This window comes from Microtus pennsylvanicus, chromosome 7 (assembly GCF_037038515.1).
Source record: "Microtus pennsylvanicus isolate mMicPen1 chromosome 7, mMicPen1.hap1, whole genome shotgun sequence".
NCBI lineage: Eukaryota > Metazoa > Chordata > Mammalia > Rodentia > Cricetidae > Microtus > Microtus pennsylvanicus.
The window spans coordinates 108,125,278-108,142,334 of NC_134585.1; the positions used below are offsets into that span (position 1 = coordinate 108,125,278).

Below are 17,057 nucleotides of genomic sequence, written 5' to 3' on the forward strand. Positions count from 1 at the left end.
CAGTCCAAAGTTCTAACACAATCTTCCCCCAAACAAAACATAGTCAGGTCGGTTGAAGCAATACTTTACAAACCTGGTACTAATTTCTGTTCTACTTTGCTTTATATTGCTGTGATAAAGACCCCATGACCAAAATAACTTGGGGAGGAAAGGGTTTATTTGGCATATATTTCCCAATCATAGTTCATTGCTAAGGGAAGCCAGGGTAGGGACTTGATGAGAAACCTGGAGTCACGGACTAAAACAGAAGCTGCGGGAATGCTGAATATTGTTTCACTACCCATGGCTTGCTCAGCTTGCGCTCTTAAGCATGGACCACTTACCCAGGGTGCCACTGTCCACAGTGGGCTAGGTCTTCCCACATCAATTATTAGTCAAGGAAATGTCCCCACAACTTGTCTACAGGCCAGTCTGATGAAAACTGTTTCTTAATACTGCTCCTTCTTTCAAAAGGATTCTAGCTTGTGACAAGTTGACAAAAATCTAACCAGGACATTGGTTATTTTGAGTTTTTTTTGTTTTTGTTTTTTTTTGTTTTTTTGAGACAGGGTTTCTCTGTGGTTTTGGAGCCTGTCCTGGAACTAGCTCTTGTAGACCAGGCTGGTCTCGAACTCACAGAGATCCGCCTGCCTCTGCCTCCCGAGTGCTGGGATTAAAGGCGTGCGCCACCACCGCCCGGCTTTTGAGTTTTTATATATTCTAATACTAACTCTCCATCAGATCTATAGATGGTACTTTTTCTCATTCTGCAGGTTGTCTCTTTATTCACACAATTGTGTCCTTTCCTATATATAAACATTATATATTATACTTTGTAAACCTTATACATTATAAACATTCATTAGCTTCATGAAGTCTCATTTTTTAGTTATTGGTATGTCTGCAGTATTGAAGTCCTTCTCATGTAAATGAGTTCAAGAATATCCCCTACTTTCTCTTTTATCAGATTAAGGATATTAGCTCTTATATTGAATTCCTTGATCAATTTTTATTTGAATTTTGTGTAGGGTGAGAGATAAGGATCAAGTTTCATTCTTGAACATGTAGCTATCTAATTCAAGTTGCACCATTTGTTGAAGATGCTGTTTTTCCAATATGTATTGTTAGCTTGTCAAAAATCAGGCTACAGGACTATGGATTTATGTGCAAATACTCATTTTTATGCTATGGGTCAATGAATCCAATTTTATGTCAGTACAATGCTATTTTCATTACTATATCTCTATAGTAATAATTGAAAATTGAGATGGTGATATTTCCAGAAGTTTTCCAGTTGTTGTTTAAGATTGTTTGTGCTATCCTAGGCCTTTGTATTTCCACCTGAAATCTAAGATTATATTTTCAATTTGTGTCAAGAATTACCCTGGAAATATGATAGGAATTGCTTTGAATCTGTAGATTGCTTTTGAATTTGGGAGACAGTTCCATCTTCTGGAAAAATTTTCAATTTATTTTTCCAATATATTAAAGTTTTCATTACACATGTTTTTCACTTCTTTGGTTAGATTTTTCCAAGGTATTTTTTGAGGCAATTGTAAATGATGTTTACCTGATATCTTTCTTGGTGTGTATATGTATATACGAAGGAAACAGATTTTATGTATTAATTTTTATTCTGTCACTTTGATGAATGTATTCATCAGTTATTTTTGTGGAATATTTAGGATATTTTACATATAGAATCTTATCTGCAAATAAAAATAGTTTGACTTATTCCTTTCTTGTTAGGATCCTCTGTTTTTCATTTTATTCTACATACCGACGACAGTTTCCCCTCCCTCCTCTCCTTACGTTCCCTCCCACTACCTCTCCTTTACTCTTACCCCCCCACATCCTCTCCTCTTCTGTCTCCATTTAGATGGGGTAAAGTTTCCCTTGGGAATCAACAAATCATAGCATATCAAGTTGAGGTAGGACCATGCTCCCCCTCTCCTGCATCAAGGCTGAACAAGGCATCCTACCATAGGGATTAGATTTCAAAGAGTCAGCTCATGCATCAGGGACAGGTTTTGGTCCCATTGCTTGGTCCTCACAAAAGACCATGATACACAACTACATAACTGTTACTCAGATGCGGAGGGCCTAGGTCAGTTCCATGCCAACTCCCTAGCTATCCATCCAGATTCCATGAGCTCCTACTAGCTCAGGTCAGCGTGGACCCATCATGATCTTGATCCCCTCTTGCTAATATAATCTCTCCTATCTCTCTTCTACTAGATTCCAATCTCTTGACATTTTTTAATTATGAATGGACATTGGACTTAATCAGAGATTTTTTTCCATCTAATGATATGATCATGTGGCTTCTGTCCTTTAAACTATTTATGTGGTGGACTACGATTATTGATTTACATATGTTGAACCATCCCTGAATCTGTGGGGTAAAGTAAATTGATCATCATGGACAGTCTTTTTTGACATAGTATTGAATTCAGTTTGCAAGTATTTTATTGAAATTTTTTTGTATTCATATCCATCAGTTATATTGATGCACAATTTTCTTTTTTGTTGGGTCTTGTCTGTTTTGGGTTTTCTGGTGATACTTGTTTGTAAAATGAATTTGAGAATGCTCCTTCACTTTATACTTTGTAGAATAGTTTGCGTAATATTGATGCTAGCTTTTTTGAGGGTCTGGTAGAATTCTGGGCTGAATCCTATGCTTTTGTTAGTGGTATATTTAACATTACTGCTTCTATTTCATTGGGCCTATTTATATTATTTCCGTCATCTTGATTTAACTTGAGTTAGTTTTCTATGTCTAGAAATCCATCTATTTCTTTTAGATTTTCCAGTTTAGTGGAATATATATTTTTAAAATATGTCATGATTCTCTGAATTTCCTCAGTATCTGTTGTAATATTTCCCCTTTCATCTCTAATTTTATTAATTTGGATTCTTTCTCTGTTTCTCTGGCTATTTTAGTTAAAGGTTTGCCAATCTTGTTAATCTTTTCAGTGTACCAATCCTGTTTCACTGATTATCTTGTGGATTTTTTTGTTACTAATACATTAATTTCAGTTCTGATTAAAAAAATTTTTCACATCCATTTTTTTTCCTGGGGATATGGATGGTTTTCCTAGAACCACCACATCTTTAAATTATTAGTTTTTACCTCTCTTTTTTTTGATTTAGATACATAGTGCTATAAACTTTCCTCTTATGACTGTATTCATTGTGTTCCATAGATTTGGGTATGTCATATATTCAATTCTAGGAATTTTATAATTCCCCTTTTGACTTATTTCTTTATTTAGTTTTGTCTTACTAGTGTGGACTTGTGTGCTTTCTGTCTTTTCCTTTCTTGTTGTGATCCATCTTTAGTACATGAAGGTCACATGCCTTCAGGATGTGATTTTTCTGTATTTGTTGAGATTTGCTTCACATCCTATTATGCACTCTCTTTTGGAGAATAACCCCAATGAACTGAAAAGAAAAAAAATGTGTATTCTTTAGTGTTTTGGTGGAACATTCCGTAGACATCTGTTAGGTCCATTTGATTTGTGGTGTACTTGACTTCAGATTTCTCTGTGTAGTTTTTCCCCCCAGATAATCTGTCTATACTAAGTGTGTGATACTAAGATCACTATGTTGGTGCTGATCTGTGGTTTTAAGTTTAATAGTATTTTATTTTTAAATAAAATTGGGTGCTCTTGTGTTTGATGCATATATATTTAAGATCGTAACATTTTATTGGTGAACTTTTTTTTTTTCATGAGGATAAACTGCTCCCGTTTATATCGATTAGTTTCAGTTTGAGGTCAATTTTGTTGTGTATTAAATTCTTGTTTCTTGGTTTCATTTTCTTGAAATACCTTTTTCTACCCCTTTACCCTAGAAGTTCTCTATCATTAGTCATTAGGTGTGTTTCTTGGAGGCAGCAAAGAAAATATGTTTTTATCTTGGAAAACTTTCTTTTCTCTGTAAATTATTATTGATAATTTTGCAAGGTATAGTAGTCTGTGCTGGTATCTGTGACCTGTCATAACTTTCAAAACATAAATCTAATCCCTTCAGGGTTTGATTGTCTCCATCAAAAAATCTGAAGTTATTTTTATGGGTCTGCTTTTGTACATGAGTTTATCTTTTTCTCATACGGGTGTTTTAGACTCCATTTCCTGTTACTTCATCTTGTTGGGTGGTTGACCAGATATACTGGGCTTAGTTTGTCGTAGCTTGGTGAGACTGATGATAACTTTTCTCCTTTGGTAGCATGTGCAGAACCAATCAGCACCAAAAGAACTAGTAAATATAGGATAATTAGTTTAATCAGGTTATCCAAGTTCAATGGCATAAGTAAGAGTGTCTTCAGTAATAAGGCCTACCTTAAGCTGAGGAGCACTGCCAATAGTTTGTTAGTTTGTAATTTTTTTTGTCAGTGTCTACAGAGTCAGTATGGCCCATGACTCAGTAATATGAAACCCATTCTTTGCATTGGGGTTTTACTTGGTGGCATGTCTAGTTGGGGCATTTCCTCCCCAATTATATGGTGTCTCCATTTAAATTCCTTTATATTTGTGCAATCTAAGAAGACCCTAAGTTCTTTAGAGTCCCAGTTACTGGCTTTGACAATACATGCTTACTAGTGTACATACTTTCTCTTCCCTATCCAACCTACCACAGTAAGAAGATGCAGAGTCATCTTTCTTTCGGAAGATAGAAACAAATCGAATATTTCTTTCAGTGATAACTTAACCCAGTCTCACAAAGAATAATACAACCACACATTTAAAAAATAAATCTCTTTACCAAAGTCATATAGCTTTTCTCTAAGTACAAGCTTAACATGCAGCAAAGGAAAAAAGAGATTTTCTGTGTGATGAAGGCACCTCGACTTTAGATACGTTGCAAAATAAACAGAAATTTCCCTTCTGAGTCATTTGGAAAATTCCTGTGTTTGACATCATTGGGGAGGAGACAGATTTACTCACAAAGGTACTCCAGTTTACTCAAGGGAATAGGTTGAGAAATAAGGTCAAAATTCAACCAGCCTCCCAGAATGAAAGGGAGATAGCCCTTAGTTTTTGTTGAGTGCACAAGGAGGTGTATTTCTGGCTAAAAGCAGATTCCACATATCTGTCCTCAATGTTTAAATCCAGGGTAAATGGACATGTTTCAATCTACTTGACCTGGCTCTGTAAAGTAGGACTGGACCCCTTTAAGACACTGGTAGGTAAAGTTAATCTGTTCTGATGGTTTTTCCCTTTTCCTGTTTTTAGTCTACCTATTGGATGGAAATGTAATTCACTAATGTCCTAATCAACTATTAGTGGCAAAATAAAATTCTTACTTGTTTGACAATTGTTCTGAACTGACCAGTGCCTGCCATAAGTCCATTGTCATTATTGTGAGGTCTATTTGGAATGAATTGATTGCTCATTGATTGCTCACCCTACCCCCTGCTTTTAGTTTAGAGAAAGTGTTCTATGTTCACCTCAAATCCTTATTTTGTTTTGTTTTCAATCTTGTAAATGAAAGCAACAACACCTATCATTCACACAGTATTAGTGTTTTAACTTTGGTTGTGATAAGCCCTTTCTTTTCTTTACAAATTTGTGTTAAGAATACTTCCTGGAGAAATGGGATGTTTCATGTTAGAACAACAAAAAAATGAAGTTTGGAAAGAATGTTAAAAACCTTCAAACCAAGCCAGGCATGATGTTGCAATCTTATAACCCCAATCACTTAAATGCTTAATCAGGAAGATAGAGTTCAAAGTCAGTCTGGGCTCTGCATGGGACACCTGTCTTATCAAAAGAAACAATCTTAATCATTCTTTACTGAGCCAAGCTCTTTTAAGTTCTTTTAATTGTCTTTACAAACTGTTCTTATTGAATACATCCAGTGAATGGAATCTGGTGTCTTTCACAAGGTGTCCATCATCTACTGAATTACAATGTTGACTGTTCTAGACAGAACTGAGAGGAAAGGAGGCAGTGCAGGAGAAAAAGATTATTGGAGAGTTACGATAAGGAAGCATATATGGAAGGGAGTGGGAGGGTGCACTATAACTCACAAATACATTCTTTGGGCTCAGTCCTACACCACCATGGTGTATACACTCATTGCATTGTTGGGCTTGTGGTTCTGGAGTCAAGAAGTGTATATAAACAGTTAATACAGGAGTCCTACACCTCTGGCTTTTCAAAGGATAGCTTTCTAAAGTTCCCTCAGTTCTGCTGAGGAGGTATTGGTTGCAAGCTAGCCGGGGATGTCAGGCCTTCCACCTTCATTGTCCTTGAAAGCCTCATCCACAAAGGTGAAGAAAAAACAGAGTTGATCTTTCATTAAAGTTTAAGTTTGTTCTCAATCAAATACTTTTGTGGTTGAGCAAAGGATTTGAACCTAGCTCATTTTGTTTTAGAGCCTACACTCTTAGCCTGTCTTTGCTGTCTTTGTACTCATGGCTCTCTATTCTCACCCAACTTTCTCTTCAATTCATGACTCTATGCACTGTATGCAGGGTATGGAGCAGCCCCAAGTAAGTGGGACAATCATTTGGTAGAGAGGAAATAGAAGGATTTTGTGCATCTTCTCCAAAACAGTTCATATCAATCTTAAGATAATAGATTACTCTCATTTTTAAAAGATGGTAAAAAAAAGCACCCAAAAGCAACTCCAGGAGACAATATAGATTTCATGAGAATGCTACTGTTTATATAATTATACCCAAAGTAGGCCTTTTTTCTCTCTGTATTTAAAACTGGGTGGAAGTCTGCGCCGTGGAAATTTTCTTATTTTTACCTCTCTCAGATGATGCTGACAAACTTTTGTAGCCAGGCTCCCAGCAGTGTTGTTAGCAGCTGGAAATCCACAGTGGGTCTAAATTTCATCACTGCCTGCGGATAAGCATGGATAGCTACACAAGGTCTCTGTGTTTCCATGTAAGGTGTGACTCCACCTGTAGAGTACTTGCAATTCTGGTGATGAGTTTTGGTGGTGATTTCATGAGTCCTAGATTTTCAGCACTTGAAAGATTACCTGGGACAAACATATTATCATCATTAGTAGCAGCAGAATGCAGGAGTCTGGTTATGTTGTATCATAACTGCAGTCCCTTTTCTGAGATCCCAAATCACAGGTGTGCTTTGCAGCAGGTGGAGTGAAGTCCTTTCTTTTCAGTGTCCCCCGTGACACTCAATGTGCTCAGAGTCTGAAGCATTCGACTTGAGGCATCCTGTGGGTATCAGAACTGTAGACACTGAAGGATACTTCTATACATCCCTGAGAAAGTAGAAATTTATACTCCATAGAATGACCTCTAGGTTTCTACAACACTGAAAACTGGGGTCAGCATATTATAAAAAGTAGATAGGGGTGACACAAGATGGGAAGGATCAATTGTTAGCCCACAATTCCATCAACGCACATGGTTCAGAGTTGTGCAATGTGTGCAGGAGGATGGAATTTCATGTCAATGGTCCTAAAAATCCAGGGTATTCCTTAGTAAACTTAATACTATCTGAAGCCCTAAATAGACAATGATTGTTCAATCTTTTCATTTGTATGATTTTTTAAAAATATTGTCCTGCTCCAATCTTTTATTGCAATTTATGAAGAAAAATACAAACCTTAGAGAAGCTAGCCAACAAATTTAAAGTCTGACTCACAAAGCAGAATCTGTGAATTTATTTAACGCTTTCTGGGTACTGATGGTAACAACCTCTTTGTTACATCACATGGTGCTTCGTGTGCTTGTTCACAACCGTTCTTATCTCACCTTGCTTTTCTTAACCATGTGGTCCCCCCATAATTTCTTTAAGGCATTTCATACAACATTTGGACCTTGTAATTACTAAAGTATGTTCAGCCGCATACTCTGCTGAACCATAGCAGGGTTTGGGGAGTGCGTCTCTCTTTACTCTGTGCTCAGTTGTTTGTGAGTGGCTTTCACCAAAATTCTACTAAAGAGGAGAGTTGGGATTCCTTAACTCACTCAAATTATACATATTACATTCAAGGTTGGACTGGTTGCACTGCCCAGTTCTAAAAAGAACACAAAGAGAATGATTTTTATTCTGCACTCCCTGTTCTGTGGCACATGAATGGGTACCACTTACTAAGCCTTAAATAAAAACTTTTAAGATGTTTTTATTAATGCACTCACATCCCTGGGTTATGCCTTCATAGCCTCTGATTCAAAATCAGAGAATCTCAAACCTCCTACTCATATGATCTCTTTAAAATGAAACAAATTATAAATAACTCCACACCCCACAATATAGTGAGAAGATGAAAGGAGAGGAAAATAAAATTGATATGACAAAAGACCTTTCCTTAAATGACAAATATTGCTTCTGTTTGATGTGGAAGGGGCTCTTTGTCCTGTATTCTTGGCTCACCATGCTCTCTGTGATTTCACAAAGCTCCTCTTCACTTTCTCTGTTGTAGTTTCCTGTCTATAACTCACCAGATTACCAGAATACACTTAGGAAGAGTGTGTAATAAGCCGCCCTCCATCCATCTTCATATTCTTTTACATGTTTCTGTTCCTGATGAAGTGAAGAGACCAAGTAGGGGGAAGAAAAGAATGAAACCACAGTTCTTATTTTAAGTTACTTTCTTTCATGTGAGTTAAAGAACCCCAACTCTCTTCTTCACTCCACTCTCTCCGACTCAGGTACCACAGAGCAGGGAGCAGCCAGAGTGCAGAATAAAAACCATCCTCTTCATCATGTTTTAGTGTAAACTAGAACCAGCTATGTTTTGTATGGCCTCATTGTATGTTCTCCTTCACAGAAGCCAAAGTAAGATGCCCTTATCCTGGACAAACCAAACAATGATAGTGGAATTCGTTCTTCGAGGATTCTCTTCCATTTTACAGCTAAATATTTCCCTCTTTATAATGTTTTTCATCTTCTACATCCTAACCGTTTCTGGAAACATCCTCATTGTCCTCCTAGTGCTGTGTAACCATGCTCTCCACACTCCCATGTACTTTTTCCTGGTGAACCTGTCCTTTCTGGAGGTCTGCTACACCTCCAACATTGTCCCCAAGATGTTGCTGATTATCATAGCCAACCAGAAGACTATCTCAGTGGTTGGATGCTTGGCACAATTCTACTTCTTTGGATCTCTTGCTGCAACGGAGTGCCTCTTGCTTGCTGTAATGTCCTATGACCGCTATCTTGCCATCTGCCAGCCTCTCCGATACCCCATCCTCATGACTGGCTCTCTCTGCTTAAGGTTGGCTACTGGATCTTGGTTCTGCTGCTTCCTCCTCACAGCCATCACCATGGTCCTGCTATGTAGACAAACCTTTTGTGGCCCTAATGAAATTGACCACTTCTTTTGTGACTTTACCCCTCTGATCCACCTCTCCTGCATGGATACTTCACTGACTGAGACCATTGCCTTTGCCACCTCTTCTGCAGTCACGCTGGTACCGTTTCTCCTCATCACAATTTCCTACTCATGCATCCTCATTGCCATCCTAAGGATCCCATCCGGCACAGGCAGGAGAAAGGCTTTCTCCACCTGTTCTTCCCATCTCACTGTCGTCACAGTATTTTATGGAACGCTGATTGCCACATATCTCGTGCCCTCTGCTGACTCTTCCCAATACTTGCGTAAAGGGTTCTCCCTGCTCTATACTATCCTGACACCTATGTTCAATCCTGTCATCTATAGCCTGAGAAACAGAGACATCCATGAAGCCTTGAAGAAATGCTTGGGTAAGAAGCCAGACTTTCTCATATGACACGAAAAAGAAAAGTGCTGTAACAACTGCCCCTGAGGATGCTATAGATGCTACTGACTTCTGACAGGTTCAGGTGAACTAGGATTCCATGCCATGGTCTAAGTAGGTCAGATACAGTCTTACCATTATGTAAATGTATTCATGGATTCATGTACAAATAAAAACCAACAAACAAGATGAAGTGATAAGATTTTGAATAATTTATTCAAATATTCATTGAAAGTCTATTATGCTCAAGGTACTTTGCTAGACAAGACAGATAATAAAAACAGATGAAAAATAACAGAGGCATTCTTTGCTCTCATCAAACTCATAGTTTAATTAGAAGAAAATCATTAGCCGAATGCTCAATATAAAACCATGAATACAAATACAAAATTGTACTGATGATTCAAAATAATCAGATAGCCAATGCATATCTCCAAGAATGGCCCAAACCTACAACACTGGCAGCACCAGATGGAGAAACCTCTCATTGCTAGTAGACACACAACATTCTCAGCCACTTTGAAAGACAGCCTTGCAGTTTCTTACAAAACTGAGCACACTTTTCCAATATTATTGAGCAATTACATCCTTTATTCAAATTCAGTGAAAACTTATTTCCATAAAAAATCGACACAGATTCTTTTCATAGTTGCATTATTTATGGTTGCCAAAAATTGGAGGCAACCGAAATGTCCTTCAGTATATGAATGGATAAGTCCAGAAAATGATAGGCTATTTAATTCTATAAAAGGGAGTTGGATCACTTAACAATGAAAAGACACAGAGAAAGCCTAAAGGGATACCACTAGTGTTACTGGAAAAGCTACATTCTCCATGTTTCCAACTATACAATATTTTTGAAAGGACAGTAGTTACCAAGCATTGGGAGGAAGGAAGCATAGCTAAGCAGACTATAAAATTATGAGAGAGTGAAACTACTATGTGACTCTGTTGCCATGGGTATGTGTCATCCCACATTTTTGAAGTTAAAAGAATGCATACTCTCTACAGTGAGCTGCATTGGTCATTGGGTGAAGTTGACGTTTCATGAGTCTAACAATGAGATCCCATTGGGCGTGGGATTTGGATACTGAGAAGGTTGGCTGTGTAAGCACAGAGGGTATGTGAGAACTTGCTATGCTTTCTGTTTTGCTGCAAACCTAAAATCTTCATAAAAATAAAACTATGCAAGATGTTATTTGCATATCAGGAGTGCAAATCCTTTCTCTGAAATACATTTGGTCTATGGAGAGTATCTTATAATCCAGATAAAGAAAATGTGATACATTTATACAATGGAATATTACTCAGTTTTTTTCTTTTTTTTATTGAAAGAAAAAAAAAGAAATTCCTGCCTCCTCCCAGTTTCCCATTTCCCTCCCCCTCCTCCCACTCTTCTCCTCCTCCCCCCACTCCTCTTCCCCTCCTTCTCCAGTCCGAAGAGCAGTCAGGGTTCCCTGCCCTGTGGAAAGTCCAAGGTCCTCCCCCCTCCATCCAGGTCTAGGAAGATGAACATCCATACTGGCTAGGCTCCCACAAAGCCAGAACATGAAGTAGGATCAAAACCCAGTGCCATTGTCTTTGGCTTCTCATCAGCCCTCATTGTCCACCATGTTCAAAGAGTCCGGTTTTATCCCATGCTTTTTCAGTCCCAGTCCAGTTGGCCTTGGTGAGCTCCCAATAGATCAGCCCCACTGTCTCAGTGGGTGGGTGCACTCCTCGTGGTCCTGACTTCCTTGCTCATGTTCTCCCTCCTTCTGCTCCTCATTGGGACCTTGGGAGCTCAGTCCGATGCTCCAGTGTGGGTCTCTGTCTCTATCTCCATCCATTGCCAGATGAAGGTTCTATGGTGATATGCAAGATATATGTCAGTATGGCTATAGGACAGGGTCATTTCAGGTTCCCTATCCTCAGCTGCCCAAGGAGCTAACTGGGGACATCGCCCTGGGCACCTGGGAGCCCCTCTAGGTTCAAGTCTCTTGCCAACCCTAAGATGGCTCCCTTAATTAAGTTATGTGATTCCCTGCTCCTCTATCCAGCCTTCCTTTCTCCCAATCATCCCGTTTCCCCAAGTTCCCCCCATTCTCCCCTTCTTACTTTTCTCTCCCCATCTCCCCTTACCCCCTTCCCACCCCACCCCCAAGTTCCCAATTTTTTGCCCGGCAATCTTGTCTACTTCCCAGGATAACAACTCAGTTTTTTTTTTTTAAATGACATCATGAAATTTGCAGGCAAATAGCTGGAGCTATAAAAACATCAACTTGAGTGAGGTAACTCAGAGCCAAAAATATAAATATGGTATATATTTGCTTATAAATGGGTATTTAGACATCAAGTAAATAATAACCAAGCTACAAAATATAGCCCCATAGAGGTTAGATAAAAAGAAGAGGACTAGTGGCAACATATGGATCACCTGGGGAGGGAGAAATAGAATATATTTTATCGACAGACTGGGAGTGAGTGGGTTGGGGTGGGGAGCAGATGAAGAGGATGAAGTGGAGGGAGAAGGTATGGGAAGAAATGACTGGAATTGGAGGTTATTTGTGGGTTGTAAAAAAAAATCCTAGTGTAGTGGAAACTTCCTGGAATATATGAAGATGATTGAGTACTCCTAGTAATGGGGAATATGGAGTCACAACTGGACATTTCTTGTTGCCAGGTGAGGCTTCTAGTGGTAGTACTTGATTTCACTCAATTATGAACGTCACATGGAAACCCTGAAACAACTCAGGTTGTTGCAAAGACAAAGTGCTGTTCTCTGCAAACTGACATCCGGGGCCTCATTGCCAAGGACAACACCAACAGAACATTGAATATAAAGAAGTTAAGCTTGTGCCTACGTAGAGCCTTCACCCCTACATTCTAATCTCTTTAGTGTGGAAAGGTATTCTGAAGACTACTGAAAGAGAAATGTAGACACCAACCCAGTCACTTCTGACCTATAATTTGTCCTACCTGCAAAGTATGCTATGGCAATGGTGGCACCGAATTTGTGGGACTAACAAATGTCTGATTTGAGTTAAAGCCCACTCCATTAGAAGGAACACACACCTGACAATGCTTGGTTAACCAAGAATTAGAGACTAAATATCCCAGAGACCTAGGATAAAAGCAAGCATTACTCGTCTGTATATATTAACAAAATAACTCCTTATGTTATTCTGCTTTACTCATAGATCAGTGTCTTATCCGGTCACCATCAGATAGACTTCCTCTGAGAGTAGAATGAGAACAGATGGAGACCCACAGCCAGACATTACTTGGAGGGTCGAAATGGGAGGTTTCCATCAAATTCCTCTCCTCAGAGCTCAGGAATCATGTGGAAAAGGATGCAGAAAGATTGTAAGAGCCCAAGTAGATGGAGGACACCAAGAAAACATGGCTCTCTGAAACAACTAAGCAAGATACATAGGAGCTCATAGAGACCGAATCAACAAGCACAAGGCTTACATGGGTTTGCACCAGGTGCTCTGTGTATATGTTGTAATTATTAGCTTAGTAATTTCATTGAACTCCTGCCTGTGAAAATGAGTGGGTCTCTGACTCTTCTGCTTGCCCCTGGGACTCTTTTTCCTTCTGCTTCGATGTTGTGTCTAATTTGGATATAATAGTTTTTTGCTTCATTTTATATTTTATTTTGTCATGTTTGGTTGTTTTCTCTTGGAAGCCTGTTCTTTTCTATTGAGAGACAGAAAGTGAGGGTGTAGTAATATGGAGCGGCAGGGCTGCGTCCCCAACACCCCAAGCCGCCTGCCCGGCTAGCTTATGCCCCAAAATAATTACACAGACACTGTATTCTTTTAATCACTGCTTGACCCTTAGCTCTAGCCCTTACTGGCTAATTCTGATATCCCAATCAACCCATCTCTAACAATCTGTGAGCACCGGTCTTACCGGGAAGATTCTAGCCTAAGTCCATCCTGGGTCGGAGCTTCATAGCGTGCGTCTTCCCTGGAGCAGGTAGCATGGCGTCTCTCCTGCGTCTGCCCCGGAGAGGAGAGCTGCGGAGTCTGACCTCACTTCCTCTTCCTCCCGGCATTCTGTTCTGTTTACTCCTCCCACCTATCTCCTAACCAATAAGAGCCAAGCAGCTTCTTTTATTTTAACCAATGACCTTCCTCCATCATTTCCCCTTTTTCGGTTTAAACAAAAAAAAGGCTTTAACTTTAACATAGCAAAATTACATATAACAAAACAGTTATCAAGTAAAAGTTACAATAATCTATACCTTAATCAATATCAGAAATACATATACATATAACAAAATTGACCTTAAAATCATACCAATGCAAATTATTCATACCTATATCAGAGGGAGGGCACAGTTCAGTTAAAATAGTAAGGCAAAGTGTAGAATCTCACTGCTTATATCTAAGGGTTCTTGAAAGGATTTATGAGTACCATAGTAACAAAATGAAACTTTTACCATTAATTATACATTCTAATTATATAATTTTACTCTTGAGTAATTTCAAATACACCCAATATGATAGAGATTGAAATAAATCTTATAATCCTTTGTACTCTAGGGTTTAGAAGTAGGAAAACGAAAATTTGCAGAAGTGAAGTTCAATCAAAGAACTGAATATCTTCAGTCACCCAAACACAGAAAGATAAACATGGTGCATATTTGCTTGTAAGTGGATATTAGACATTAATGAACAACAAGCAAGTTGTGATCCGTAGACCCAGAGAAGTCTCTCCTCTGTCACCACAGCAGTAAGTCTACTCAAAAGTTGAGAAACTGTATTATTCAATGCCACTTCCTGTTGCTATGCCTTCAGGGATACTCTTTCTTCCTGATGGACATGGTTTCAGTAGTGATAGCAATATGTGCTGAATATGTGTTTGTTTTTAATTCAAAAGCAGCTTAGTTCAAAGTTTTTAGTTCTGAGTCAGCTTCCGAGTAGAAGAGCTGATGGCAGCATTTCATACTCAATATTGTTTGTTTCCTTGTCATTTCTGGAAAATTATGCATCACCAGTTCTGGGAAGAGGAATATCTGGTTTTACCTTTCCCCTTCTTTACCAGCTGAGCGAAGAGATTGTGTTCACCATTCATGGTGGTTAGTCAAGATCTGAGTTGGGTAATGGTACATTTGTACTATGTGAAACAGTTGAACACTTTGCTTTTTGCAGACAAATTACCTTCTTGAACGTCACGGAAATTTAGAAGAACATTGTTGATATGGTAATGTGTCTCAAGCAGAAGTAAAAGTTGCCGTCATTCAGTTCTCTGCAGGCGGCTCAACTATAACAAGTTGTCGTCACTCTGTTTGGGGGTGTGGTGGATGGCTAGATGGGAGAGTGATTGTTTTCATCATGGGTAAGTTTCTCATTCAAGCTCCGCCACGTTTTAGCGCTGTGACTTTGGATAAGTTACTAAACTCATGAACCTTGGCCCTTCTTATTTGTAAAGAAAGAAATACTATACCTATCCTGAACGAAGACATGTGCAACACATTGGCTGGCTCACAATTTGTGGCACTTTGAATTAGAACGGCCCCATAGGTTCACGTATTTGAATGCTTGACCGCCGGTTGGTAGAAGTGTTTGGGAAGGATTAGTAGGTATAGTCTTGTTGGAGGCGGTATGTCACTCAGGGTGGGATTTGAAGTTCCAAAAGCCCACGCCATTCGCAGTTAGCCCTCTCAGCTACTGTACCAGCACTATGCTTGCCTGTCTCCTGCCATTCTTCTTACTAGGACTTTGATAGGCACTAACTGTCTGAAACCATAAAACCCCAAATGAAATACTTTCTTTTGATGGTTGCTTGGTCATGGTAGTTTATTACAGCATTAGAAAAGTAACTAAGACACAAACAGAGTGAAGTGGATGAAGAGCTTTAGAAATTCTTCCAGGTTTCCCTGCTACACAAACTCTAGGAAAAAACAATTATTCGGTAGGTATTCACTGTTGATATTATAAAGCGATAACTGATCAGAGCTGTTGAAATCTAGAAAAAAATGTATGGCTAATCTCTTCTGTGTTTTTTCATAGGTATGGATATAACCTCTAGGAGCATCAGGCAGAAAACTGATATATTATAAATATATTATAAACCTCACATATTATATATTATAATATTTAATAACATTATATTATCTCAAATAATTATATATTTCTCACATAATTATAGGGAAACAGCTGGGATTCAGTACTTCTGATCCCAAGTCTTTATCCTAAATGGAACACTCCCAACTCAGTGGCTTTTCCTCCTGGTCAACAGCACGTAAGTAACTTCCCTCTGTGCTACAGCTGCCTCTGGGACCATATTTGTTATAATCAGTGAGGAGATAGTACAGTCAGGCGTTACCTACTGGCCCACAGTGCACTTCCTGCAATGTCCCAGCCTGGAATCAGCTCAAAAAGCCTCAAGGTTTTTGTGGTCAGTAAACCACTGTCATCTGGAGGAAATACTTCCTTAGTATTCCTTCTGTAGGAAACCACAGCTCTTGACTTCTCATAGAGGGAAGGGAAGAGAATTTGTTTAAAATTGGCTTCCTATTTCTATTAAAAAAGTAAAATGAAACATGAAGTGTGAGACGCTTTTCAAGTTTGTGGAGTCTATAGGACCAGAGATGTTGCATTTTTGGACTCACAACTAGAAATAAATCCCTAAATTTTGCAAAGAACCAAGAAATGTGACTGCCTAGACCATTGGCTCTCAACCTGTGGGTCGGGGCCCCTTTAGCAACCCTCTATCTCCAAAAATTTTTATATTACGATCCATAACAGTAGCAAAATTACAGTTATGAAGTAGCAATGAAGGTAATTGTTGGGAGGTCACTACAACATAAAGAACTGAATTAAAGGATCACAGCATTAGGAAGGCTGAGAACCACTGACCTAGACCAGTGGCTTTCCCGCTCTAGAGATGGGGAAAAATGCCCAAGCTAACAAAAAACAGGAAGGAGGGTAACTAGTCTATGAGTCCACCTGTGTGCTCTCTGAGAAGTTCTGCTTTTCCTATTTCTTATTATTGTTCCATTTAAAACTTTATTTGAATATATACTCTGCTCCCAGCAAGGCATGCACATATATGTTTATTTTTGCTAGAACTTTTCTTTCTTTATAACCTCCCTTATTTCCTTGCTAGTGAAAATATACAAAGACCCAGGGGACATATTTGGTTTCATTTAAACCCAATAAGCTTGAGGACAAATGGTTTGAACTGGATAAGAGAACAAGAGAGTGCTTAGAGGGAGTTACTGTTCAGATTACAAGCGTTTGTAGATCGAGTGTATTACAACCACCCATTGTGTCATTTAAAAGCAATTGATTTCAATTAATATATAATAATTATAGGTATTTATGGGCACAATGTCATAATTGACTTATACAAAATGGATAATGATCAAACCAGAGCA

At 38.7% G+C, this 17,057-nt stretch overlaps 1 protein-coding gene across 1 annotated transcript; it reads left to right on the forward strand.

The window, feature by feature from the left end:
* The first annotated feature begins 8,749 nt into the window (after nucleotides 1-8,749).
* On the forward strand, nucleotides 8,750-9,697 carry LOC142854044 (olfactory receptor 11A1-like). Its single transcript, XM_075979174.1, has one exon. The coding sequence runs from the start codon at nucleotides 8,750-8,752 to the stop codon at nucleotides 9,695-9,697; it is 948 nt and encodes a 315-aa protein (XP_075835289.1).
* The last annotated feature ends 7,360 nt before the right edge of the window (nucleotides 9,698-17,057 follow it).

Coding starts and splice junctions, on each gene's coding strand:
- LOC142854044 (XM_075979174.1), top strand. CDS start 8,750: ATGCCCTTATCCTGGACAAACCAAACAATGATAGTGGAATTCGTTCTT.